This window comes from Sylvia atricapilla, chromosome 1, assembly GCF_009819655.1.
Source record: "Sylvia atricapilla isolate bSylAtr1 chromosome 1, bSylAtr1.pri, whole genome shotgun sequence".
In the NCBI taxonomy this organism is placed as follows: domain Eukaryota; kingdom Metazoa; phylum Chordata; class Aves; order Passeriformes; family Sylviidae; genus Sylvia; species Sylvia atricapilla.
The window spans coordinates 48,657,639-48,684,249 of NC_089140.1; the positions used below are offsets into that span (position 1 = coordinate 48,657,639).

At 39.5% G+C, this 26,611-nt stretch overlaps 1 protein-coding gene across 1 annotated transcript in view; it reads right to left on the reverse strand.

Moving 5' to 3' along the window:
- STAC (SH3 and cysteine rich domain) overlaps nucleotides 1–26,611 on the reverse strand; it is a 69,888-nt gene that overhangs the window by 19,153 nt on the left and 24,124 nt on the right. Inside the window, exons 3-6 of the mRNA XM_066322095.1 lie at nucleotides 8,147–8,247; nucleotides 5,871–5,952; nucleotides 4,363–4,478; nucleotides 51–132 (exon numbers count right to left, since the gene is read on the reverse strand). Coding sequence (XP_066178192.1) covers nucleotides 51–132; nucleotides 4,363–4,478; nucleotides 5,871–5,952; nucleotides 8,147–8,247 — 381 coding nt within the window. The remainder of the gene's footprint in view (nucleotides 1–50; nucleotides 133–4,362; nucleotides 4,479–5,870; nucleotides 5,953–8,146; nucleotides 8,248–26,611) is intronic.

Here is a 26,611-nt window from a genome sequence, read left to right on the forward strand (position 1 = left end):
AGGCTGCACATGAGCCTTCACACCTGAAAGTTCTGTCCTGGGGCACTCACCGCTGTTGCTGCGTTTTCTGCTTGTGTCAAGAGTACCTGCAGAGTTATTGCCTTCCTCTGGAACTTCCACCAAGTCAGCTGTCTGCAGGGATAGAAACGGCAAATGAGACAGGATAAGCCAGAAAAAGGGACCAATGAAGTCAAACCCAGAGCAAGGGTCTTTGGGAAATGCAGTACTTGAGTGGTGTCAGAGCAGAGCAGAGTCAGCCTATTGGAATGGAAGGAAATATTGGATCTGGTGGTGCACAACACATAGTTACTGCACAAAGAGCAGTGAAAGCCCAGGAAAAAAATCCAGACCAAGTTTGGAGTCGGGAGCACAGAAGATTTCTGCAGTATAAAGCAAAGGGAAAATTAAGGAATAAAGAAGTATGCTAAGCAATGTGCTTCTCTGTACAAAACAGAAAGGGCATGAGGGAATTTGCAGATTCTGCAGGTATACTAAATAGCTATCATTCAAGGAGGCTGAACATTAGCTGAAACTACTGCGTTTTAATATATCAACTAGGAATATATTATTCAGTGAAATAACTGTAATGTAAGGGTCATTTTAATTTTGTTAAAATGCTGTTAAAGCAGGAGCTAAAGTGTAGTGGAGTGGATGAAGTCAGTCTTTAAATACCTGCCCTTACTTTCTTTTTAAACAGTCATCTGGCCTGTATGGTTAGGGAAATTGAAACCTAAGTGTTGCCTTTAGAATTACTATGATTTCTTCTTTGTACCATATTAGTGTCAGTCATGATTAGGGACCCAGTGTTCCAGGGTGTAGGAAAACGTGGGATGACATAATCCCAAGCCTCAGAAGTATATTCTGCACACAGCACCAGATTCCTTGGTTGGGTAGTCAGTTTCTCCTTGTATAGCCCAACAGGAATGAGGACCTGCTCCAAACAACTCTGTGTGAGTCTGACCTTAACAAAACTTCGGTTGTTGAACCCTCTACATCTTTGATAACCAGAAAAAACCCAAAGACTGAACTTGAGTCAGAAGCTTTTTCTAATCTTAATAAATGTAAATGCTTACATTGTTCCTAAGCTTTATTTGTTTCTAGCTCACAAGTTTTAAGTCACAGGAAGGATTTAATGTTAATTTATGCCACTTTACAATTGTACTGCACACACAGCTTGCTCTGTTGCTTTGCAGTCTTCTGCCTGCATGACAGGAATATTCCTGCTTTTGTTTAGGAAGCAGAATCTGAATTGCTTTATAGATTTTACATGTTGGTTTTTCCCCCCTTTTACTAGTGTTGACAGCAAAGCTTTTATTAGAAAGTACATTCAAAATTTTATTTCTCCTATCTAGTACTTTTCTAGCTATTTCTCCATGAAGGAAACCAATGAAAAAAGGGGTTGAAAGTAGATTTGTGCCACAGGTCTCTTGTGGCTATCTTGTTTCCCTTGCTATTGTAAGAATATATGCTTTACTTTGCTGCTCTATTGTTCCCTATTTTTAGACTCAGGCTTTTCCAGCAGGTCATGTTTGTCTTGCATCTTGCCCAAATAGGTCACCCAAGGAAGAGAAGGCACTGCAATAACAAAGTTTACACAGATCCAGCATAGAGCTTATCTATGGATTCTGGTTGCTGGGTGGAGAAGAGAAAGACTGGCTTTGTGGAAAGACTAAGTTCCAGCTATTTTTCAGCTCATTGCTACATGTTCCTCAGTTTTCATGGACTAGCTTCATTATTGCTGATTAACAATTAATGTTAATTTTGTTAAGTTCTAGTGCATATGGGATGTGTAGTGACTGTTTCTTCAGTATATACCTCATCCAAAACCCTCTGGCAACTTCATTTACCTTTAATGATTTTTCACTGAATGACTACATGACAAATGGTCTAATAGAAATGATAGAGGTGCAAAGCTGCTTTTGAGAGGAGCTGATCCACAAAAAACTAACAAGAACTAGATTCACATCACCTCAAGTGCCTTTTTGTATAAATGTGGGTTGCAGAAGCGCAGTTCTGAAGCAAGCAGTAGGTAGTAAATCTGGAGCATATGGCCACTTTCTTTTATGGGAAATCCAGAATCCGGGGGTAAAAATCAGTGAGTATGTCCACATACCTCAGTTGTGTTAAAAATACTTTGGCTAGTTTAGAGGGATATGGTTGTCTCTACTCTCTGCAGAGACATGAACTGCATGCCGTTTGGAAGCTTAATGACTGTAAGGGCAAGGTACAGCTCCTAGGCCAGTCACTTTTGCTTTTCACCACCTTCAGCAGGAACAGCTCTGCTGTGCTCACCCAGAGTGAAGCCTTGGACAGCTTGGACACCACCTGCTAGGTGAAGTACTATCCCAGGTGTCCCCATGTCCCTGGGGCCCCTAGATGGGTGACATGGCAGAACCTTGAAGCACATTCCATCTCCCAGGGCTGGGACAGCACAGCCCCCCAGCTGCATTGCTGCTTCTGCCTGGAGAGGAGCAGAGCAGCCCAGAATAGAGGATCACTGGGGAAAGCTCATAGACCCCCTGAGTTACTAACTACATGTGCTTCTAAGGGCTCTGTGCCACATCCTTCTTGCAGTCACTGGTCAGTACTTACTCCAGGTCACACATCAGTTTTAAAGGTCTGCAGCTCCATCATTTCTTTCAGGGTTATGTCTACCCTGTTTTTTATCCTTGTTGCAATCCACAAGCTCGTGCTGGCAAAGTTTATGGTTTCTCAGGTCTGTTTATTCAATTCTCTTATGTGTGCTATTTCCTGTATGCTGACACATGTTACATTCTCTTTCAGCTTCAATACCCTGGAGAAATTCCTGTAATGAACTCGTGTTCCTAATTCTACACCCACACCACACCTAGTTATGATCAGCTCCCTAGAGTAAGCTGACACAGCATTAGTGATTTCTATGCTTGAGTTTTCATTTATAATTCAACATAAACTTTATTGACTTACAAAGCAATAATTACATTTGCAGAAATTTTGTTTCAAAGGAAATTAAATAATTGAAAGAAAGAAATGTAATAATTTGACAGAAGGTAGAGTCATTTGGGGTTTAAAAAAAAAAGGGAATTAACTAATTCCTTTTAAGGCACAAACGGAGGTGCATAGAGGACATGTCCCTTAATAAATCCGTTGCAGACTTCACTTAGTTCTTGCTTAAATCAGTTTGTCTTCTTTCTCATCTGACATCAGTTGATGCCTGTTTAGAGCACGCTTATACCACCTGAGATTAGAGGTCAGCCATGTGAGCAAACATGCATTTAAATGCCAGGGAAACATTGCTGCAAACATATACAGATATTAGCATGACTTGATATTAAGCATATAAGTACTTGCTTTGAGACCTGCACACCAACTCTCATCGTGTCTCTGTGCCCAGAGATTTATCTTATGAGGTGTGTGCAGAAGAGATTGTCAGATAAAGTGGGTCTGATTTTTAAAGATGACAATCAGCTTTAGCCTCTGGTGGATTCAGGTGTGACTCTTCTTTTGGTTATTAATTTTTGGGGGGCAGTGGCAGGGGTGGAGTGGGCATGATCTTTTGGGAATGGTAGAGAACCTCAAATATAGGTGTAATCGCCTGTTTATGAGAGGCTGAGAGGGAAGAAAAAGTTCTTTCAACACCATTAAGGAACTCCTGATCACATGGATCCCAATGCTGGGATAAATAACCATTTTTGTAAGGAAGAAATTGGCAATTGTTACTGTTGAACGAAGTACAGATACAGCAAAGGCAGGGCCAAGGGAACCAACCATTTCCTTGTTCTCCACTTTTTCTGAAGGCCATAGTCCTGAAGGAAGTGACTTTTATTATTCGAGAAAGTGAATGACGAACATTAGCATCCAGGCCAAAACCTCCATATCTGGATTTAACAACCTGAGCACACCTGTTTACATTTGGAGTTTGGAGAGAGAAGCCCCCATCTCTGATCCCTCCCTCATGATTCTGCACTGGAGAGGGGTGGAGGTCCCAGTCCCTTGCTTGGTTGCATTAAAAGGGTCTTTATTTTGTCTGGAACTGTAATGGGGCCATGTACTTTTAAATCTAGGTTCTGAGGACTCCAGCTCATCACTAGCATTGACATGCAAAATAAAAAGGTGTATATTTCCTTTTCCAATCTGAGAAAAACAGTCTACTTATTTAGTTAGTACTTCTTTTTCTCAAGAGTCATCTAAAAGATACATGAAACTTGAATTTGCAAAAATAACAAGTTTTCTGGTGTCAATATGGAAGCTGAGAGTAAGATTTTAGTGGGTTTTTTTTTCCAGTTTGAAACAAAAGTTTTGTGAACTCTGATGTAAGCTCATTTGAATGAATATCTGTTGCTCCTCCAGAGAGAAAATGGAAGAAAGATGTGGGATACTTACAGAGTTTCTGTTGGGAGAGTCGGACCCACTTCCAGAACTTCCCTTTTTGGTTTTCTGGGCTAAAGAAGTCCCAAAGCGGAGAGTTTCATACACAGGGTCAACCTTATTTCCACAGGCTGCAACAGAAGGAGCAAAACATGAATCCATCAATACCTTAATATTTCTGGTCATGTTCCTGCTTAACTTGGAGAAACATTTGCCTCTACCAAGAGGTTGAGCTATATGCTTAGAAACAATTTGAGAGACTATCTTGATAAAAAGTGAGTGTTGAAATTAATGGAATTGCTGTCAGTTTTCTGCTACCTCTCTACACCTATAAAGATCATCCTCCTCTCATACTGGCTCTTCAATTCTTGGCCATTGCCTTGTCTCTCTTCACTTGCTGTTCTCCTTCTTTAATCATCACTGCTGCTGCCTATGTGAAGTCCAGTGATTTCTTGGATTGCTCTCAACAGTAGCTCTCCCTCATAGCCAGCCACAGAAATCATCTCCCGTGGAAGAGAAATGGATTTCCTCACTGGGAACAAGAAAATCCAGTTCAAACTCTCTTCTACATATTGCATTCTTAGACCTCAACTTCCCTTGTGACACAAGGCTGTGGGCATGAAGAATACAGTATATTTGTAGCACTGTGTAAAAGGAGGGAAATTTTAACCAAAGTACTGAGAAAATAAAAGAGATTTTGGATTTTGATTGAGCAAAGCACAGCTCATTTTTTAGCCAGAGTTTATTAAAATATTTCTATTACTTCTGATAAAAATGATGGGTGTTTATTAGAAAGAGAAATTAGATTAAATCCTTGTAATTTTTTTTTTAACTCTTGACAGTAACAATGCAAATGTCATCAGACAAGTAGTTTTAAACTGGCTGCCTAGTTTTGACTTTGATCTTTTGCACTTCCTGGTCTGCCTGGTTAGAGAACTGGTGGGGAAAAAAAATTTCCAGAATAAACTTAACTTCCCCATTTCAAAGTATTTCTTTTCAGAAATCTAGTATTACAGAGAGGAAAAAGTGGTCTTTCAAGAACTCAGAGAATGTGTAGATATAATTAATAAGGAAAAACATGAGGAAAGTAAGAAATATGGATGAAAAAGGGTAGCAACCTAGCAGCATCCCTCTGAAGCTCGACCAGTGATTTGAATGCCCCTCTGCTGTTTAATCTCCCTGTTTTTTATCTGTTTTTTCCCAGTTCAGATCCTCATCTCAATATTTCAATATTTCCTCACTTTTAAGTTCCTACCTTGATTCACAGATAGTTGTCATTATAAACAGGGCAGTTGCTAGGAGGTATGCATACAAGGTTTTGAATGAAACACACAATGAACACACCCTCTCCTCTTCCAGCTTTGTATCTTTGGAGTGGTCCTTTCCTGAGATGGCAAAGTAACATCCAGTCACCAAAAGGAGCTGGATGGCTGCTGAGGGTAAATACCATGGCTGGAAGTTTGCCGCTGCTGTTGCAGAGCTTTGCCAAAGGAAGACTGAATGGAAAAGCAGTCAAAACCTACCAATAGGCATCACTTCTTTGATGCAGCCAAACTGCTCGTGAATGAGCAGCGGTGAGCTGTAGTACCGTCGAAATCCCTTTGGCTGGAAGGAGGAAAAGCAAAAACAAGTGAAGTGTAGTGCTTGCCTTGATTGATCAAGTAGAAACAGCCTCAGCTCTTTGGTTAATGGTGGAACATTGTGGTGAGGCTGGAAATTTGCCTCCTGTTGTACAGTCACTGTGAGGTTTAGAGACCAGATATATGTTTGATTTTTTCCTAGAAAAAAACCCATTTCCTATATTTATGCGGAAGAAGGGGCTCATTTTCAGCTCTCCTTTTTCTTTTGTCTTACACAAAAGCAGCACTAATTAATTCCAGCAGAAGTGCTGAATCATTAGATGTTCTGGGAAGTTTCTCTCTCCCTATCTTCTTATACAATTTGCATTGTGCTGTATTTGTTAAATGTGTGACTATGCTTCCCCACTATAACTCCAAATCCTCCTGTTCCCACATATACACATGTGAAACCCAAGGAATTTAGAACCTTTCTATAGATTTTTCTGAGGTTTACTGCTGACTGACTGCAGCTTCCACTGCTGGGTGTTTTCTGCTGGGTGGTTGTGGGTTTTTTTTTGTGTTTTGTTTGTTTGTTTGTTTTGTTTTGTTTTGTGTGCTGTAAGGTAAAAAGACTCTGCAACCTGTTACCAGATTATTCCCACAGTGTCCACTTGTAGAGAGGTGGACTGTGACAATTCAAGCTATATCATTAAAGAATACAATAATATGGCAAATAATGGTGCCTACACCACTGTAAAAACATGATTCAGGCAAATGCTTAGCACTCAAAATTAATGCCTTCAAGGCATTGGAATTGCACAAATGTTCTCTTTGATTTCTAATGTCTGGAGGCTGTGAGAACTCCTAGCCGTAGTGAGAAGTGTGGAAGTTTTGCAGAGATGTGCATATTTTCCATATCCTCTGTTCAGTGTACATCGAGCCCTGATAAACAACTAGTTCTTTAGGTAATGAGCGGCAGAAAAGACTGAAAAAAATGGAGGGGACTGATAGTCTTGGAATCTTAGAGGAATAAATTCCAGATTCTTCAGCCTTTGTTTACCCTCAAGCTAGATTCAGACAGAGCATCAGCATGAGCTCACAAAACTCCTGTGACTTTGCTGACAACTTCCCGATGTAAATTTCATCTCTGTTTTTTGTTTTTGTAAACTAGTAACCACAAGAACTGAGGCTGGAATCAAGAAATGCATTAATCAATTAACATGGGATAATATTTGCCTGTCCAGGGCTTGTCACTGAGCTCTTCACAGACCCAACTTTCTATACTAGGATGCCTTATATTTAGAACTGTGATTATGGTTTAGATACATAAAGTCTTGCCTCAGTGATATAAACAACAGTAGCTTTCAGTGAACACTCTTGGACAGAACAGATCTTTCCAGTGAAAGGTGAGGTTTGTAGCACTTTCGAAGTCAGTGCTTGCATTTTTCCCATCACTTAACACAGTAAAAATGTTTGGTTTTAGTTCACAGTTGTCTCAAGTTGCAGCAAATCTGAGAACATCTGAAACATGAATCTATGTATTCACTTTTCATATTCCAATTCGGTGTTTTTCCAAGTTATTTTCCCAAAAGTAACCATATTCCCATAACAGTCAACAAGGTAGGTTAGAATTATCTCAGACACAATGTACTGCCATTGCAAGTCATGACATTTTGCAGCTCAGAAGGCAACCCAGGCAATAAAGTGCTGTGTCCGTACAGAGGCAGGCTGCTCTCAGCCTCTCCTGCTGAGAGATTGCTTCAAACTCTGTAGTGTCTTACTGTGAAATATTCTTTGGTTTTCTTTCCTAGGTGAATTATGTTTTTTTATTCAAGCCCTAAAAGCAGAGAAAACAATAAAACATAATTGGAAGGATTTTTCATTTTTTAAACCCTACTGAAACACTATGATTAATTTATAGCATTCTTTGAGAGGTTTATACTACAGCAAGCACAGTTGAAATCAAGGTAATTAATTCTGTTAGCTAGCTAAATTTGTATTCTCTAACTGTATTTTCACATCCACAAAGCAGACCAGATTTGTGGTTTGGTTTTGTTTTGCATTCTTGTGAAGCAACAAATGCCCAAACTGACAACAGGGCACCAGCTGGCTTCACTTTTCCTGCCTCGGTAAAGTGATTTGGTGTGGGTTCTGTTAATGCAGCAGCTAAATGCACACCTGGGGCTCAGGCACACAAAGGAAGTGGCTCCAGCACAAGCTGCCCTGGGTGGCTCACTTACCAGCTTGCCCATGCAGCGCTGCTGTGCGATGCTGTCTGCACACTTGTGGTGGATGCTCATCTTGCAAGCCTTGCAGCGCAGCCCGTGCTTAGCGTTTGTCCCTGTGAAACGCATGGCAAAGATTGAAGCAGACAAAATCAATAGTTTCCATCCATTTAAACAAGTGACCTGAAAGAACTGATGGAGTCAGTTGCAGTAGAGCAAATACTGAATGCATTCTTTGCCTTACGTATTTTTAAAAGTGCACATTAGTACACCCATTTTCTTTACAGCCTCTCCATTTTAGGAATTTGTCCCCCAGGCTCTCTCCCAGGCTGTTGCTGCCTTTAGATACATACTGGATCATGCTCTGCTATATGATAATTTGACCAGTGGTGTCTCTGCCTCATGAACACCAAGCAAAACCCTTTGTTATTTTGAAAGGTCTTGTCATGGCTGTGCATAGCTGAGGGAGCCACTGAAGGAGCACACCCAGGCTCTGGGCAGCTGGGCCATCAGTGGAGGCCCAGGTCTTGTGAGTGAGAGGTAGCTCCAGGCATCTGTGAGAGGGTTAACCCAGTTCCCTTGCTGTTTCCCAAACACAGGCAAACACATCCCTGTTTTTGTGGTTTCTTTTTCCTGCATGGTTGCGCTGGATTAGTGTGCTATCAGACATAGTTTCTTTTCAATTACACATGCTCAAAACATTACTGCAATTGCTCCCAGGGACTGCTGCTCTTACCATCCTGGGCTAGTGCTCAGAGGCTGCAGCAAGGGCTCCTTGCACATCCCTGAGTGGGGTAGTGAGGGTGCCACGTGTTTGACCATGCTCTCCTCTCTTGTCAGTCCAAAAGTTATGTGTCACATGTAGGGGAGCTACAGTAGAAATTTTGCTTTAAAGAAGCAGAATTCTCCCACTAGGCCAACAGTAGTTCTGCATTAGCTTCAGTGAGGACCTACTCTTAAATGACAGACCCAAGTCTGCTTGCTTCCAGGCAGGAACAGTCTCTTTTATTCACACAATTTTATTCATAACACTTCCTAAACAATGCAGAAGCAGTGATGCTGTAGCAACCCTTTTATCCCTACAAGACTGTGTAAACAGAACGAGTAAACAACATATCTGTTCATTGTATCTACCGTGAGAGTGAGCATGAAATGAGGTAATAAAAATCCCTAAAAACTCTTGACACTTTAACCAGCCCTCATTAGTTAGACAAGATAAATATTAGTCAGAAGGATCCTGCATCTGAAGGTACTCATTTAGCTAATTGGTTATTTGAACAGTCAACACCAAGTACATGCTACCAGTTTCATTCAGTGAAGTGCTACCTCAGAAAGAAGCTCTTCAGGGAAGGTTTTATCAAGTTGGTGCCAAAACCCAAGCCTTGTGTTCCTCTTTCAGAAGAAGAGGTGTCTGAAGTGGCCACTTTCAAGCCAGATAAGGCAGGCTGAGGTAGCCATGGGCTGTTGCAGTGAGCCAGACTCAGATGTTTCACCTGTGTGCTTCCTTTGAGACACAGGGAACCAAGATCCTCCCCAATTTCCTGTAGAGACTGCTGGAGAGATAGGGACTGAACAGGGTTGAGTGTGGGGTGTGCCCCAGGGACTTCAAGGAAGTGGGGTCAGTGCCTGCTCCCCCTTGTTGCTCCTTTCAGCCACCCTTCAGTGTGTGCAGACATCCTTTCTATCCTGTTTTCTAGCGTCTTTTTTCCTAGCAAACACAGGATTTCTTAGAAGAACTCATGCCTGTTTGTTTGGTTTCTTTTTCCTGCATGGTTACACTTGGATTAGTGTGCTGTGAGGATTTTTTCAGTTATAGTTTCTTTTCAAATACACATGCTCAAACCAGTATTGACTTATGTGGCTTTGTGCTTTTATCACGGATGATGAAATGCTTAATCACTCTTCCTGGTGATCAACAACTGGCACTGAGAAAAAAGTAGCTCCCTCACAGTTTTTCATTATATCTATAGGGCAGAATGAAACAAGGAAAATGACATCACAGTTGGCCTATGCAACACATCAGTGCTTATACCAGTCTAAATCTCCTCTCATGCTGGTCTGTACCAAGTTACTCTCATACCAAGATACTCCTAAGATTTAGCTGTGAAAAGGCAGACAGTCTCAAGTCTTTACTGCTGGCTAAGTTATACTCTTCTAGCCATTTTAGTGTTAACTTTACAAGGCGGATATACGTCTTTTCGTGTTATAACCATGTGATCACAGAAGATACACATTTGTCAAAACAATTGTGCACCCAAATGATGTACAAAATTAATTGAAGCATCTGTGTTGCTTTCAAAAAATCAAACCCCAACTTTTTCAGAACAGAAATTTGTGGTCATGTGAAAATGAATAAGACAATTACAGGAGAATAACACTGTATCTCCATTGCTGAGTGCCATATTTTTGTATCTGAGTAGCTAAGTAGTGGCTTCAAAGAGAAGAAAAGTATTTCAGTCACACACTTGAGTCTACAAGAAGTCTTTGTAAATCAAAATTAAATCCCTGTAACTACCAAAAGCACCAATCTTAAACTCATTTTCAGTTCTAAGTACTTGGTTTATGGCGAGGCTAGCTTGAAAAAAATTTCCCTGAATCTCCCTGCTTCCCACTGAGGAATAACTACACTTGGAGAAGAAGCATTTATGTTGTATTTATGCTTAACCAGGATATCTCGAGCTCTGAAAATGGCATTTCTACAAGACACGTATTTTTCTCCCAGAGAATTATTCTTTCTTCAGTTTCTCTTCCCCATTACACTAAATCACTCTGAGAACCATGGCTAAGCTGTTTCAAAACTGGTGCATGCCAGGAATCAGATAACTGCATACTGTCAATGTACTTGACCCAAAAGTTCCTGAGATTCAGAAATGAGGCACAGTCATAGCTCACATCACAGAGAAGAGATTACATTCAGTACAGGTGTAAATGAGGCCAGGGTTTGACTCATCCCATCAATTTCTGACCACCCCTTAATGCAAACTTATGGACCCTGCAGATGCCTGAATGGGGCAGATTTTAGGAGATATCTGGTTGTTTCAAGTAGTGAAAAAGCAAGCAGAAAACAGATCTTGCAAGGAGTTATTTAAAGCTGAGTGAGTACAGTGAGAGTTCTACAGTCATGCACTGGTAGAAGAGAATGAGTTGATTGTGCCTAAAGTAGTGTCACAGGATATAGCAAAGTGAATGTGTTGAAGCATTATTTTCCACTAAATTCCCCTGGAAATCACAAGAAAGTTAGAAATTTGGTCAGAACATACATTAAATAATAGAACATAGGTGTGTGTTAATGACTCATAAAAGTAAAAAATATTTACAACGGCAAAGATAGTGACAATAATTGCAATAGCTACAACACAATAAGGCAGACTATTTGAGGATAATTTTCCTTCACTGCTATGGGGTACCAGGACTTCTTCGAAGTTGAAAGCCTCTCCTGTGGTGTGCTTATTCCCCCTGGGTTAATATTTCTGTGGATTGAGGCATGGGGCAGAGGAAGGGTAAGGATAGAGTTCACGTTTGAGCTGGTTACAGCACTGTCTGGAAGTGCTGTAGGCGCAGTGTTCCAATTAGCAAAGTCTTGGACACTAACACAGTCTCCTCAGGGAGGTCTGCTGAACATACACTGATGACCTGCAAGCTTCACCATCGCTGTCTAAGTTGATTCCTGTCCCCCTAAATAGTTGATGGCTTGATCTGCAGCCTACTGTTTATTCCCACCAGCAGATATTATCCTACACCAACCTTAAAGCAAAGCTGGAAGCTACTGATACTCACATACAGTCGTCACTGCTATGTCTTAGCCCACCTGGAATAATTTCAGTCAGTGGTAGATCAGAAATACAGAAACTAAAGGCTTAACAATTAAGCTCCACTTGGAGTAACCTAACTACTTTTTTCTCTGGTTTTCATTCAAAGGAGGAATAGATTAACAGCTTTGATAGCTTTGCTATTACCTTCAAAAAGTAGTCATACCTCCTACCTGCTTCTCCAAGGACTCTTATTAAGGTTACTTAAGCTGGTTGATAAATACCGAGCAGGACAGGACAAAATTCTGCTCAGTCGCCATTTGGTTGCTGTCTGGGGATGTGATTTTCACTATTTTTATTCAAGGCACAATACTTCATTCATCAAACAGGGCACACAGTGTTTGATGAATGGTCAGTTCTATTCAAAAATTTTTTTTTTTTTTTTTTTTTTTTTACTTTCCTCAGTCAGTGTGTGTCTTTAGGCAACATCTCTTGTGCACCATGTTAGCCTTATTCCAAATACAAATTGATTAACAGCCTAATGAGTTTTCTTACGGGGTCACTATCTTTGTCTCTTGCCAAAACTTCTATGAGATGGCTCTCGTTTAGGGGACTTAAGGGGTAAAACTCTCAGAAGTTGCACTGATATTATTTTGGCCCACATGCTGGTCTTTAAGTTGTAAAAATTGCAAAAAATGAGGGGGGGGGGTTTAGGATGGAAAGCACTAGATACGTTTAGCTGTTTTAGAATGTCCATGAACACTTAACATGTCCTCTTCAGTGAATGAAGTAGTGCCAATGTGGTCATGAAATTCATATATGGAGAAAAACACGCAGACATTTGAACAAATGTCCTCTGTGTCCTATTCATTAATGTATCAACAATCTCCAAGTCTGTATAGGCTGGTATTCCTTTAAAAAAAAAAAAAAAAGGCAAAACTGACAAAAGAAACAGTATTTCACTGGAAAAAAAGAGAGGAAACTTCAGGCTAGAATACTGAGTAGCTCTTAAATAAAGTTACAAATGAGGTTCTACCCCATCATTTTCTTCAGATATCAGCTAATGTATCCAGGCACCAAGATTTGGAAGGATGCATTGTTTTGAGAAGCAGGTCATGTTTAATAACACCTTTCTAGAAATACTCTGTGACTGGGTCAGTTCCCATTTGAATATCAAACCAGTGGCTAGGTTTTCCAGAACAGTCATGGAAAATTGAATCTTAACCTGTTCTGATAATATGACCTTAAATACCACTAAAAGGACACACTGCATCACTTCTGTGCATTTAAATCTTTTTTGGAGGAAGGTTAAATGGAAACAGAACACCTTGATATAGGTGACCGGAAATATTTGGAGGCAGAGAAAGACAGTGGGAACAGGGCAGAATTTTATTCCAACTCTTTTTGTCTGTGTTTCCTACAAAAGCAGTTTAGCAACTACTGCATTTCAGGAAAGTCACATTTTTCCTAAGGAATGCAAATGAGAATTTGCTTGTTATACACACACAAAGGGAACTTGTATCATTCTCTTGGCCAGCACAGCTGTAGCCACAGCACTGCTGGGTGATGTTTTTTGCCTGTTGTTTCAAATCTCAGCATAAGATTAATAGCTGGAGAGGAAGAACAAGCCCTACAACCTGGAGAAATTTCCAAGAAAACTGCAAATGTTGGTAACAACATGATGTTATGCTGACTGTATAAACATAACTATATTAGGCACTTATGCCAAAGTGGGGAAAAAACCAAAAAAGGAGATGATAAAAATGTTCAGGTCTATAAAAGAGAGAAAGAGGAAGGGAAAGAGACACAGAGAGACTGTCACCTCTGGCTATTATTGAAAGAGAGACTCATTGTTAGCTATGACCCAACCCTTATTTTTTATCATTCCAGCTGAGAGGAGCATACCAGTCAGAAATTGTTTTGATTTAAAACTTTCAATAATAAATACATTTAAAATTACATAATTTTCAGAGAACTTCAACTTCTACTGTGGGAGGCTGATAAAAATAATGAGTATTTTGCCCCTTTCTCCATAAATGCATTTACAGTTGTCACCAGAAAGCTTCATCCATGCCAAAATTTATGGGAACTGGAGAATTTTAAGCAAGCTGGGCCAGTATTACAGCAGTGAAGGGTTTCAGATGTCAGCTTAAAAAGAGGAAATCCCTGAAATGGGACTGGTGCCTTTGCAGTTCTCTAAGCCTTTGTCCACTCTACTCTCATGCCCCCTTCTTAGTTTCTAATTAATTGGTTTTGTGTAAAAGCTCTGATGCTGAACGAGATGACTATTTTTAAATTTTTTCTGTAGCTGCTTCCTGCCTCTGTGGCTGTCTGCTGCTCAAGTGCTTCTCCTCCTCTATCTCAATCAAGAGCTGTGAGGAGATCAGGAAACGACATTTTCTACATGAGACATCCAGATCTTTAAAGTTAAAAACCTTGAGCCTAATTCATCCAAACCACTGCATTTGTAAGAATGAGCTGGGAAGTCCTTTTCTCACCCTTCCTCAGCCTCCAGCCCCCCAAGCACCTCCTGCCACCTTGGGAACTACACTCTGTCCTAATGCCTAGCACCCTTCTGACTATTATTTTTTTAACTGATGCTGCTGACATTACTTTCCCCAGCTGACATTTTGGAGAGTACAGAGGCACAGATCCTCAGCTCTTCTTCAGATGAGCCATAGACCAAAGCCTGAACACGGATTTTGCTGGCCATCCTGGAGGGCTGAATACTGGAAGTCATTGCTGCCTGATTGAGAATTCAAATTGATGGACACAGAGATACTCTTTTACTAAAGAGATTTTTTTCTTTATTAAGTTGTGGGTTGGATTCTTTACAGTTAAATTTGCCAGTTCAAAATGTACAGAGCTTTGGGTTTCTTAAAGTTAGAATTTCTTGGGATGAGGTACACTGTACAGAGATGTCCAAAAACATGTTGCAGCTAGAGGAAGAACCTCTGAAATAGGGAGCAAGCTGCCAGATCTTGACCTGATGCCTTGACTGCCTGAAGTGTCCCATTCCTCTGACACCTTGAGTCACTCTAAACCAAATGGGGTGTGGAGAGAAGCTGGAGCTTGTGTTTATATTTATGTTCTGTAGAGTAGAACTTGATATCCAGTCATGGTACCTATCCTGTCAAATAAATAATTTTAGATTACATGTCACTCAGAGGTGTGGGTCCATTTGAGTGCCTACCCCAGTTTCTCTATAACAATATCAAATGTTTAAATAGCAAGAAAAGTTGCCTTGCATGTAGGCAGGATACAAAACAGTGCATAAAATTAGAACTGACTTCTTAGTGACATAGTTTTCTTTAGAAATGACATGCTGAGAAAAAAATGAGGCAGTAATGGGCAGGTTTTTTTGCAAGACTGTTATAGAAAAATATCCCTGCTAAAATAAAGACTTAAAATTTGGCCATAAGAATTTTTTTCAAAATGCACTTCTCACATATTCAGCAGCTTTGCTATAAAAGTCTATCCCTGAAAGGATATATCCACCCCCTCACTTCTTTAAATACCATCTCAGGTTTTTGATCATCTAAATGTTAATTAGGATGCTGGAACGCCATGGTAAATAAACTAACAGCTATTATTGAAAGAAAAAGTACCCATCCCCCAAACACTAACTATGCTAAATCATGTCTAACATTCTTTGCTCTGAACAAACTGGCACTGATATATCAATACCTACTTTTCTAGATAATTTTCAAGTTTGATAAGCCTATGCTTATAGGTCTTTGAACTGGGCTGCTTTGCTGACAAAAATATTTTAACAAAATAGGCATAGACTTGCCTGTGGGAGGTGATGGTGCCAGAGCTGAACAGGACAAGGAAACACGGAGAAATTACACTTGATGAGTTGTCTCAAATGAGGAAAAGCACAGATGAATGGCTGATCAGTACTTGGTCTCAGTAGTATAAGTAAACATTTAGTAACTATACAGATACATATATAGTAAATATGTTTACAATAAGTAAACATATATAGTAACTTTTCTTGAGGTGAAGATGTTGAAAGTCAGATTTCAAACAAGATTGCCATTTTGACATGTTCAGATTATTTGCACCTGTGTTCTTACATGTTCTGAGATGAAAAGTCATCAGTTGCAGGGTTTTTTTAATCCTGTTTTGAAACACTTTGAAAAAGCAGTTGATTTTTGTATGGCTTCTCGTATGTGCCAAAACTTTAATCTTCCAAAGGCCTTGTACCATTACAGAGGATTTGGAAAACAGAAACCAGAAATCTGAACAAAATCTATGATGTAAAATGAAGACCAGACAGTAAACTTGCTGAAAATGTGGGAAAAGAATTACAGAACAAAGGAACAGTCTGTCCTCAGCAAAGGGATTTAATGTCCTTTCTTCTCTCCTAATGGAATTTTTACATAGCCTGCTGCTTATGTAGCTCCATCGTCATCAATGGGCTTGAAATGAGAGACTGCTATTTGCCAGAAGATCAGGAAAATCAATTAGAACTATAAAATATCTAGTTAAAATTAAAAAAAAAAGCCCCATGAGATAGCTGGTTGTTCACTGGCCTTCTGCTCTTTCAGACTTACTGAGGATTTGGGCTCTTTCCTCCTGCAGTAAAACCACTCACTCACCAGAGACAGCTCCTTGTGTTGTTATAGGTCTGTGTTAGCACAAACTGACTGGCAGTGCCTGCAGCAATGGGCCTTGCATGCAAAGTGCTGAAGTGTGACTTAACAAGACAACAATTCCTCTTCCTCCTTTTTTTCCATTTTGCAGTAGCTAGTGATGGAGATGGGAAGTGGAACAACAGAAGATAACTATGTGTGACTAAAATCTTGTGCTTGGTCAGGATTTGGCCACACACAGATTTCTGTTCCAAAGCCTTTTCTTCCCTTGAATCACATATAGCTAAGGAGGATCTCATCAGAAGATACATGTGTAATTGACAACATGATTTGCTTAGACTAGAGGGAATTCAGGGCACCACCATAAGTAACTGGGTAGTTAAACCACTTTGCTGGGATCAGTTTTCAGGGAAGTTATTTCTACAGTTAGTCACAACATGCTTCTACTTTTTGTGACTCTTACAACCATATTTTGTACCAAAATATGTTTCAGTTTCTTTTCCACATAGGAAATACACAATCACAGAATAAATTAGTTTGGGAAAGATCTCTGAGATCATCGATCCAACCTATGACCTAACACCACCTTGTCAAATAGACCATGGCACTGAATGCTACACTCAGTCTTTCCTTAAACTCTTCCAGGAGCAGTGACTCCACCACTGCCTTGGGAAGCTCCTTCCAGTATGTTTTCCCCTGTTTTCTGTGAATTCTTCCTGATATCCAACCAATGGAAAAACATTCAAGTGAAACCTTTCACACCAAGGTTAGGGGAGGTGGCAGGGAGGTGTTGGCAATTTTTTTCTTGAAATAGTTACTGATTACAGTGAAATCACACAGGTTGGGCAGAAAAAAAAAATAAATTTTACAACTGTCATTTGCCCAAAGAGATGATCTCAGCCTTCACTGTTACAACCTGAGAGAATTCATTACTCGACACATAGCAGTGCTGGCCTAAAGCACAATTACAGGTACACTTCCATATGCACCAATCTCAATTAAATGAATAAGAAAAACTTCTGTCAAGTGATTGTACAGAAGTTCATGTAGCTTAGCAAAACAAAAAGAACATTATATGCCCAAGGGTCAGTCTGGACAGTAAAAAAAATGGGGACATGTAGTTGAAATTTCACTCTATTTCTAAATATTTAAATCATTAATAAAGATCACCAAAAATCTGCTTTGTAAGATTTTGTCTATCAACATGAAGAATTCAATGCATTGCTTATAAACGGTCCATATTTAGACAGTATTTGCATTAACTGAATTCACTCTGGATTCCAGTAGGAACAGGCCATGCCAACACAAGTCATAGATTTTCTACACATGTTGTTTGCACCAGCATGGCTATGTTGCTTGTTGTCCAAAAACCTTAATTAACATTGACCGTAACTGTCCTACCAAGGGATGAATTCCTGAAAGTGGAAGAAGTGGTCTCCAAAAGAAGAAGGGGGCCAAAGGTGCAGAGCCTGGCCTGGAGAGGGATCTGGGAAATGTAGGAAGACCCTGAAGATGAGGAAGCCATGGACATCAATGTTGTACATCAGTGATGGACATTCAGTGATTAACATCAATGCCCAGTGATGCCCAGGGACTGTGCCTGAGATGGGCAACTTCAAGCAGCATCACAGCAGGAATAAAAAATGACTTTCTGCCCAATGTCACTAGTAGTGACCCCTCCACACAGGGAAGGGGAGACTTAGGGAATAAAAGACTGATGGGGAGGGAGGAAGCTATTGTGAGAGAAAATGAATAGGGCAAAATCTGTGATGACATAGTTTCTTCAGTGAAACCTGACACTCAGATACTCTCCATGTTGGAATTTTTACAGTGTAATAAACACTGCAAGACAGACAACATCTCACCTTGTTTCTATAAACAGATATTATAACCTGAGAAAATTCATTACTTGACACATAGCCTAAAGCACACCTACAGATACACTTCCATGTGGCACCAATTCCTAGATAAATGAATAAGAAAATCTTCTGTCAAATGATGGACACAGTCAACTTCCTGCATGCTATGAAGGAAACTACAATGAAATCACAATTTTCAGCTATGTGTCATTTTTCAGCTGAGCACATCTTCAGAATTAAAAGTCAGGACCCACATGTTTGCAGCATCCTTCAGTGTACCAGATAAACTTATGTCAAAGAGGAAAAGAGCTCTGGACTGTGTATATCTGGAAAACTGAAATTTCAGCAGTTCAGAGAAGAGCACTGGTGAAGTTGAGGTAACTTGCATTCCTATTACCAAAGTAGAAAAACATGCGATGATCCACGTGAGCCACAAAGATCACTGCTCTCTGAGACATACTTCTATATTAAGGACAGCAAGAAGCAAACGTGGGTAAGCATTTTACTCTACATGATGGCAGTGTGCTATTTCTTTCAAAAACATTTCTGTTAAGTGCCTCATTTTAGGATTTCTGCAACCCAGACTAAGGTAAAGCTTCTAATAATTTTGCTTCTAGATGATGCTTTTGTCATTGTAATTATCCACATAACAGTCACACTCTGGTAGATAAGGATTCTGAAGAGAAAAATAATGTTTTTACAAGAAGGTCAGCTTTAAAGAAGACGCACTTAATTTGCTTATCTGTAAACACCCAATATCCCATGTGAGCTCTGGAAAAAGTACATAGCAGGGCATAAAATGCCCACTTCCATTCTACTTCATCCCTTGGCCTTTAAAAAACCTTGAGCTTGCCATTATGTCCTTCACTAGAGCTGATACCAGGAGCAATGGTACCAGGAGCCTACTTACTACTGAGTAGGGTGTTTGGTGGCTTTTAATGTACTTTTTGGTTAAAAATCCCCATGACTAACATAATATTAAAATATTAATTATAGATTTTCTAGAAATGCTATTTGTTTTCCATCTGATTAAATAGCAAACATTGGTTGACATTTTTTAAAGTATCTTTTGACTGAGGGTTAACTGCAGTTTCATATTAATAGCAATTTCCCCCAAATTAAAGTGAGCTTGAATATTATCTAGTAACAAATGTGAAACATGTCTGATGCTGTTCAAGGACAAATTAGAATTTAAAATTTATTTCCACCCTCTTTTCTCAGCTAAGCAGTTCCTGATTATCCAATTTACTGATAACATGCTCTCCTCATCTCAGAGGAGGAAGCCCTCCCAGAGGATAAACAAACTAAATATTTTCTTTTCAATATTTGCTCTAAAGTATGTTTAACTCTTTGTTGACAAAAAAAAATAAAAATACAAGGATAATGTATGACTGTCTATAGTTTTTCTACAAATGTGGGGCTGGGTGAATACTTTATCCCATGTTTATTAAAAAACAGGAGTAGAAGCAGATGGAGCACACCTAAACTGCAAAAACCATGCATGTTTCTATGTCTTTACTTCTATTTATTCCCACTTCATTTATATTCACAGACAAACTATGCACAGTTGGAAAATTTTGAAGAGTCCAAATGATACTACCTCTATCTGGTAATATCTATAACTGGTGTATAACTTACAGTTAAATGCGTATCATACAGTTTGGGTAAATTAGTACTTCATATTTCCACTCAGAAGCGGGAAGGCCTAGGCTTATGGAGAGTTATTAACTTGAGAAAAAGATTGTAGGATAAGCCAGGTTCATTCAACTTCAGTCTAAAAGGGTAGAATGATTATTTTACACCAATTTTTAGCAGATATGTGTTAAAAAAATACAATGTTTTTGTTTGCCCTTAACCTTACAACAGCAGAGAGAGAGATGACTTAAACAATTTTCACTCACACTGGCTCTCAAAAGTGCTAAAAGATTTAGGTGCCCAGAGCCATTCATTGTCGACAGCTGAAATGAAGTGTCCTAAATAAAGGAGTAAATTTAGTGGAGGGAAGGAGGAGGTACAGGCAGGGATCATTTAGTAATATATTGGATGGCACCTGGTACCAGTTATTTAAAAGGTTACGCAGTGGCCCTTTTTCAATGAGTCACAGAGTGACTGGGTCTGGAAATGACATCTGGAGATCATCTAGTCCAATTCCCTGCTGAATCAGATTCTACTAAAGCAGGTTGCACAGGATAATGGCCAGATGGGCTTTGAATATCTCTGTAACATGAAACTCCATAACCTCTCTGGACAACCTGTTCCAGTGCTCTGTAACTCTCACAGTAAATAAGTTCTTCCTCATTTTCAGATGGATCTTCCTGCTTCAGTTTGTGCCTGTTGTCTGTCCATTTTCCTCTCCCAGGGCATGTCTGAGCATTCATTCCTTCATCCAGGTCGTTGATGAATGTGTTGCACAAGAGTGGACCTGGTGTCAACCCCTGGGGAACATCACTAGCAATGAACCTCCAACTGGACTCTCTGTCTCTGCCATTCAGCCAGTTCTCAATCCATATCAATGTCCACTCATCCAATACTTCCTGAGTTTGCCCACAAGGATATTATGTGAGACAGTGTCAAAAGCCTTGCTGAAGTCAAACTAGTCAACATCACCACTCTCCCCTGACCTACCCAGCCACTTGTGCCATCATAGAAGGTTATCAGATTGGTCAGGTATGATTTCATGATTTTTCTTCACAAACAAAACAAAAGAAGTCTGGATTCAGCTGCTTCTGAGAGCTTCTTTTCATAGGGAAACTCTTAATAGTAAACGACACAAATTTATTCTGTAATAGTGTCTCTGGAGAATAGACATGGGAAGGCTCGGCTGTGACTGCACAAGCTCTGCTCCAGGGGTATGTCCTCCTTGCTGGAAGGTCTTTACCCTCCTCTACAGGGGACAACTACTATTCTGATGAAGTGGCAACCCTTCCCTCAAGGTCATATGCATTGGGAGATGCTAGAGAGTCTAGGAAGACTGGAGAGCAGGACTGAATGAATAACATTATTTTTCCTTCATCCTGCAAGATAAATAAGAATCTTTTTTTTGGTTTTGTTGTTCCGAGATCTCTGTCCAAAGAATCTTCCAAACTACCATAGCCTTGGAAAAAGATGGTTACAGTCATATTTCCAGGAGTATTTCTACTTTGTCTTGCTGCCAAGAAGTGGTGATCAGTCTGTGACCGTTTACTGCACCTTTGTCTGCCTGGATAATGCTGGATATAGGCAGGCTTTGACTAAACCATGCCTACTTCATGAAATGAAGCAGCAAGCTTAAAAAAGTCAAGCATATTTTTCAGGAGAGAGCTGAGCAGACTAGAAGCAGAAAGCACTGTGTCATAGTTCCTGTGAAATTTTTCTATATTTAATAAACATCCACATAAATTACAGTTATATAAACACTTCCTCTAACCATGGATTTTTTCCAGTACTTATTAGTCGCAGTTACAGATAGTCTGAGAGAAGAAGTTCAGATGCAGGATCTAACAGAAAAGGGGAAACATAGCTTCAATCTACACCTCTTTCTTTCCTTTATTCCTGCATTTGGAAAGCTTGGCCAATTTTCAACTTTGAGCCTAACTTTCTTGAGGATTTTACAATACTGCTCTGGGGATAAAAGTGGTTGAAAGTACTAGTGGCCACAACTGCACAGTGAAATAAAGAAATAAAGGCTGCCTTTAAAAGATGAAGTCAGAAAGAGTTATTCATGGTACTTTTTTGGCTGTCTGAGCCTCCAGAATGACTGGTTAAACCAGAACAGACGGAGTGAGGAGTGAGTCAATTCTGAAGGGATAACACAATTTCACTGCTTAAGCACTATTGATTAATAGACTGAAAGGAAGCTATACTACAGCTAATATTTTGGTTTTATTTTTTTTACTTGTTTATGTGTTTTTGACAGGTTTCTCTACCTGCAATTGGGTGAGTACCCGAAGAAGACAGGTACTGAGTTATTTACCTCCAGAGCTGCCAAGATCCAGAGAATCTGCATCCAAACCAGAAACCCACTTGCCCTGAGAACACCTATAAATTCATATATCTCATCTAACAAAGCCAGAGGTGGCATGACCCAGAAAGGTCAGTTTTTGACTATTACTGGACATTGCAGACTACAGTTTTTTCTGGTCTTCCTGCAAGTTTGTTCCAGGCAAACCTGCTCTAACAGGTACGGAGAAAAAAAAAAAAAAAAAAAAAGGGTGTTTGATTAAAATTCTGTGCCATAGTTACGGTTAAGAACAGAGTGAAATAATAAGTAAGTACATTTTGGAAACACAAAGAACGATACCATATAAACAAGCAGATATTTCTTTAGAACACAGCTTTGAAAGATTGACTTTAAAGTAATGTATTTTTAAAAGCAAAGTGCCTAACTTTTTTCCTGCATTATTTATATTTGACTTGGATGGGAATACATTAATTGTATGTAATATGCTTGGAATATGTGGAAAATAACATTTTTTCCGCATGAATCAGCACAGGAAATGATCTGCAAATGATTAAAGCATTGAGAATTCTACAGATGGAGGTTTTTCTTGAAAAATACATGTTTTTCAACTACAGAGTATTGACATCATGTTTTCTTCAACAGTGAAGTGTCACAGAGATGACTGATGACACACCAGAGACTGAAGAAGAGAAAGAACTTGCTTCTGATCAGCATAGTTTAAGACTGTAATCTGATGCAACATTAATTTAACAGTATCTATCTCTGTGGTGCCAGGCCGTTTTGCCTCCCTTAGTTTACCATTGCTGAAGCTTACCACATTCTTGCTAAACACAGAAAATGGTAGATAACACAATGCAAACTCAGAGGTATCTGACTTGGTTTTCGTTTCACTATGATGTAAAATAAAAACCTCTCAAAAAAAAAGGTGTGTCCTAAATGATGATCTAGTAATACATTCCACAAGGCACTTTGATTTTCAAAATTCTCCCTTGCTGGGGTTAGATATTAAAATAGTAATAAATACTACTACTAAAATCAGCAAATTAATGGTTTTCTAAGAGGCATACTGTGAGAGGATGTTCAAGGGTGGATATGTTTAGGAAAATATGTAGCCCTCCATGGAGCTGAAACCTCAGTCCTAAACTAACCAGTGCTAGGCACAGTGAGTGGGAGAAAGGAGTATTTTGTCTGCTCCAACACACTATTGATTTGCTCTGAAATTATGTGAATTATTACTTCTGAATTCATGATTAGAAAATTATTATTTTATTGGAGAATTAGATGCTGTAAGAAGGCCCTATTAATGTAAAATGGATTCTTCATGCACTCTTCAAAGCTCCCTCAAATGTGAAATTTCCTCCATTATTTCATTTGACAGAAAATTCTTGCTTCTGTATCAAATTTTTCTTCTGTTGACTGAGGTGGAACTTCAGTGTCAGTCTAGTACAATTAGTAGGAACACTCTGACTCCTGCCTTTAAAATGAGGTAAGAAGAACACTCTGAATATTCATTTTTCTTTTATGAAATCAGATCAATGAGCAGATTTTCTTTCGAATATGCTGCATTGCACTCTGGGATACATGAAATGAAAAGAGTAAGTTTATTGATAGATATATACTGATTATACTGCATCCCAAAGGTAATATTTGGCTTATAGTGCCCAGGAATCAAAAAAAGATGATGCATGTATTTTTTTTTTTTCTAGTAGGATAGTGTTTCAATTTTGCTGCTAAAAGAGCAGCACAGGGAACCTGCTGCCTCTGCTCCATGTGTCCTGCTCACTCTGAAGCTACAGACGGATTCTGCCGTGAGTGAGAGTGAAGCAGTCATGGCACATTCGTGCTGTGCCCTGTTCATTACACTGCCGTGTACCAAACAGAGCTGCTTAGTTCATAGATCAGAGTGCCATTTAAGGTGAACCTGGAGTCATTCTTGGTGGCAAAATTGAAACCATCTAAAGTCAAGACACAATTTTCCTGGAATCTTTCCTCCAGTCTTCAAAACATGTATCTGTCTTTGCTTTTATTCTCATCAATGAGGAATTTAAAGTCATAGGCTGTAAATAGAGAGAACAAATAAGGTCCATGTTTCAAGCATAAATTCAGAGTCCCTGAACAGAAATTAGGCTTTTTCAATCTATCTTTGGGAGCAAGCTTGACAGGCTTTCCTGAAAGCTGCCTATTTTGCTTCTCACTGTTGCATAACCTATATGGATTAATTGGACGGCAAACAGTAACATTGAGATCTACCATGCTACTTAAAATACAGTACAGCAAAACCAGGTGTGACTGCAGTGAGGATCAAAGAGAGAAGATGGCAGGAATAGAGAAGATGTTTGCCTATGAAAATCAGGGCATCTATACTCTAAGGCATCTTAAGGTAAAACTCTCAATATTTTTTCTGCCTTACCTCCAAGCAAAGATGAGCTGGAGGAGGTCAGAGCAATTCACCTGAGTATGACCACTACCAGACAAAATAGGTCACATTAGTTTCTTCAGCAATTATAAAAGGCTTCTTTAGCTAATGAAGTGGCTAAGATACAGAACAGAAAAATGAATCCCTCAGCAGAGAGAACAGAGAAAGTTCAGAAAGCACGGGGGGTTGAAGCTGATGTTTTTGAAGCTTAGAGCTGTGCTTTAGGACTTTCCTATTCCTGGCGGGCACAGATTGCCCAGCAAAGGAGAAGGGCAGGAGTGTTTATGAACTGGATTTAATCTCTGCAAAGTTTGCTGCCAGCAATAATCCGTCATGAGCAGCAGTATTTTGAAACACTACTGCTGAGTCATGCAGATTTGTGGTGATATTTATCTCCATACGACTTCACAAGAAGCAGCCAGAAATTCAAGGAACTTATATTTGCAGTATATATTAGTGAAAATAAGCTTTGATAGAACATCCATCCACATTACTGAAGGAGAAAAATTCTTGGCCTTTTCCCACATATAAAGTTATTTCAATTACCTACTCTTCCAGACTTCCTGTCAATTTCTGGACCATGAACTTCCCTGATATTGATACTTTCTTTACTGCTTTTCTCTTTCATTTATTTTATCACTTCAAGTAGAAAAAACCCCTTAAAAGACTGGAAAAATGACACAAAAAAATTCTGATTAAAATTCCTTAGTTTCCTTGGATTCAGTACAGCTGTGGTGAAGTGAGAATATAAGTTAATTTATGGAAAAAAGATTGTCTTACAGCATATTTAATGTTCTGTAGACAGCTGCCTTTTCCAAAGACCACAAATTCTTCACTCGAGTGGGGAACACTGAGCACCCTCATTTGAAAAATGTTGATAAGTCCTATCAGCATCTTGCAAGAATTTATCATAGTGTTACCTAAAAGACACTGACTTCCATGCCAAAGGAAATAGATTTCTGATAGTAAGCTATATGAATTACAGACAATATTTTGTACTAAAAGACCCGTACTACTTCTAATTTAAACACTAATGAAGCTACATTAGTGTTTAAATCCTTGTCCTGCCTAAAAGCTTGGAAATTGTGTCACTCACTTTCACATTGGTAAATTGCCACTGAATTTACTCCTGCTCTGCTGTGCTGAGAGAAGCAGACAGAAAGTCAGCAGGAAGACTAAATCATGCATGTAACACTAGCCACAAGGATGTGAATTTACAGGATCAGATTTCTGAATAGTAACCCCTGCAGCTTTCCACTGTTGTGGCCATGCAGGTTCTACACCTCCAACCGCTTGCACTTCTCTCTTGACCTCTCCTTGCACGACCCCATAGATGATCTGCATGGAGGCTGGCTTTTTAGGTCTGCACACTGCACTGAAAATTACCTTACAAGAAGAGCTCAGTAAGCAGGTTTTTTTCCACACACTGAAGACAATAACAGAATTATCTCTTGTCTGTCAGTCAGTCAGTCCTTGACTGGAACTTACATATTGATGGATAGCTTCAGAGAGCAGAGAGAACTGTTTTTCAAAGGTATAAAGTTAGTGTGACGTTTTGTGCATAGCAGGGATCAGGTAGAAGAATCCCAAGAAAGTCTGCAGTGTAAATTCGGCTGTTATATTTGGGGTTTTGACCTGGTCTCCCAAAATATTCATCCTAGAAAGCAAACAGCCACACCCACACAAGCAGACAAGAGCTTACCACCCAATAGATGTTCATTCTTGTCTCTTAAGTGACATGTGGGACAGCTGGGGGAGAGAGGTATGGTCACCACAGTGAAAGGGAACTGGGGGCCATGCACGGTGTGAGGGTGGACATGAGGAGAAAGAGAATTAAAATTACTGCTGTGGGAAAGAGTGAGGATTGTGGACATCTTTGCAATATGGATTTCTCTTGCTTCTAGTGTAGCACTAGAAC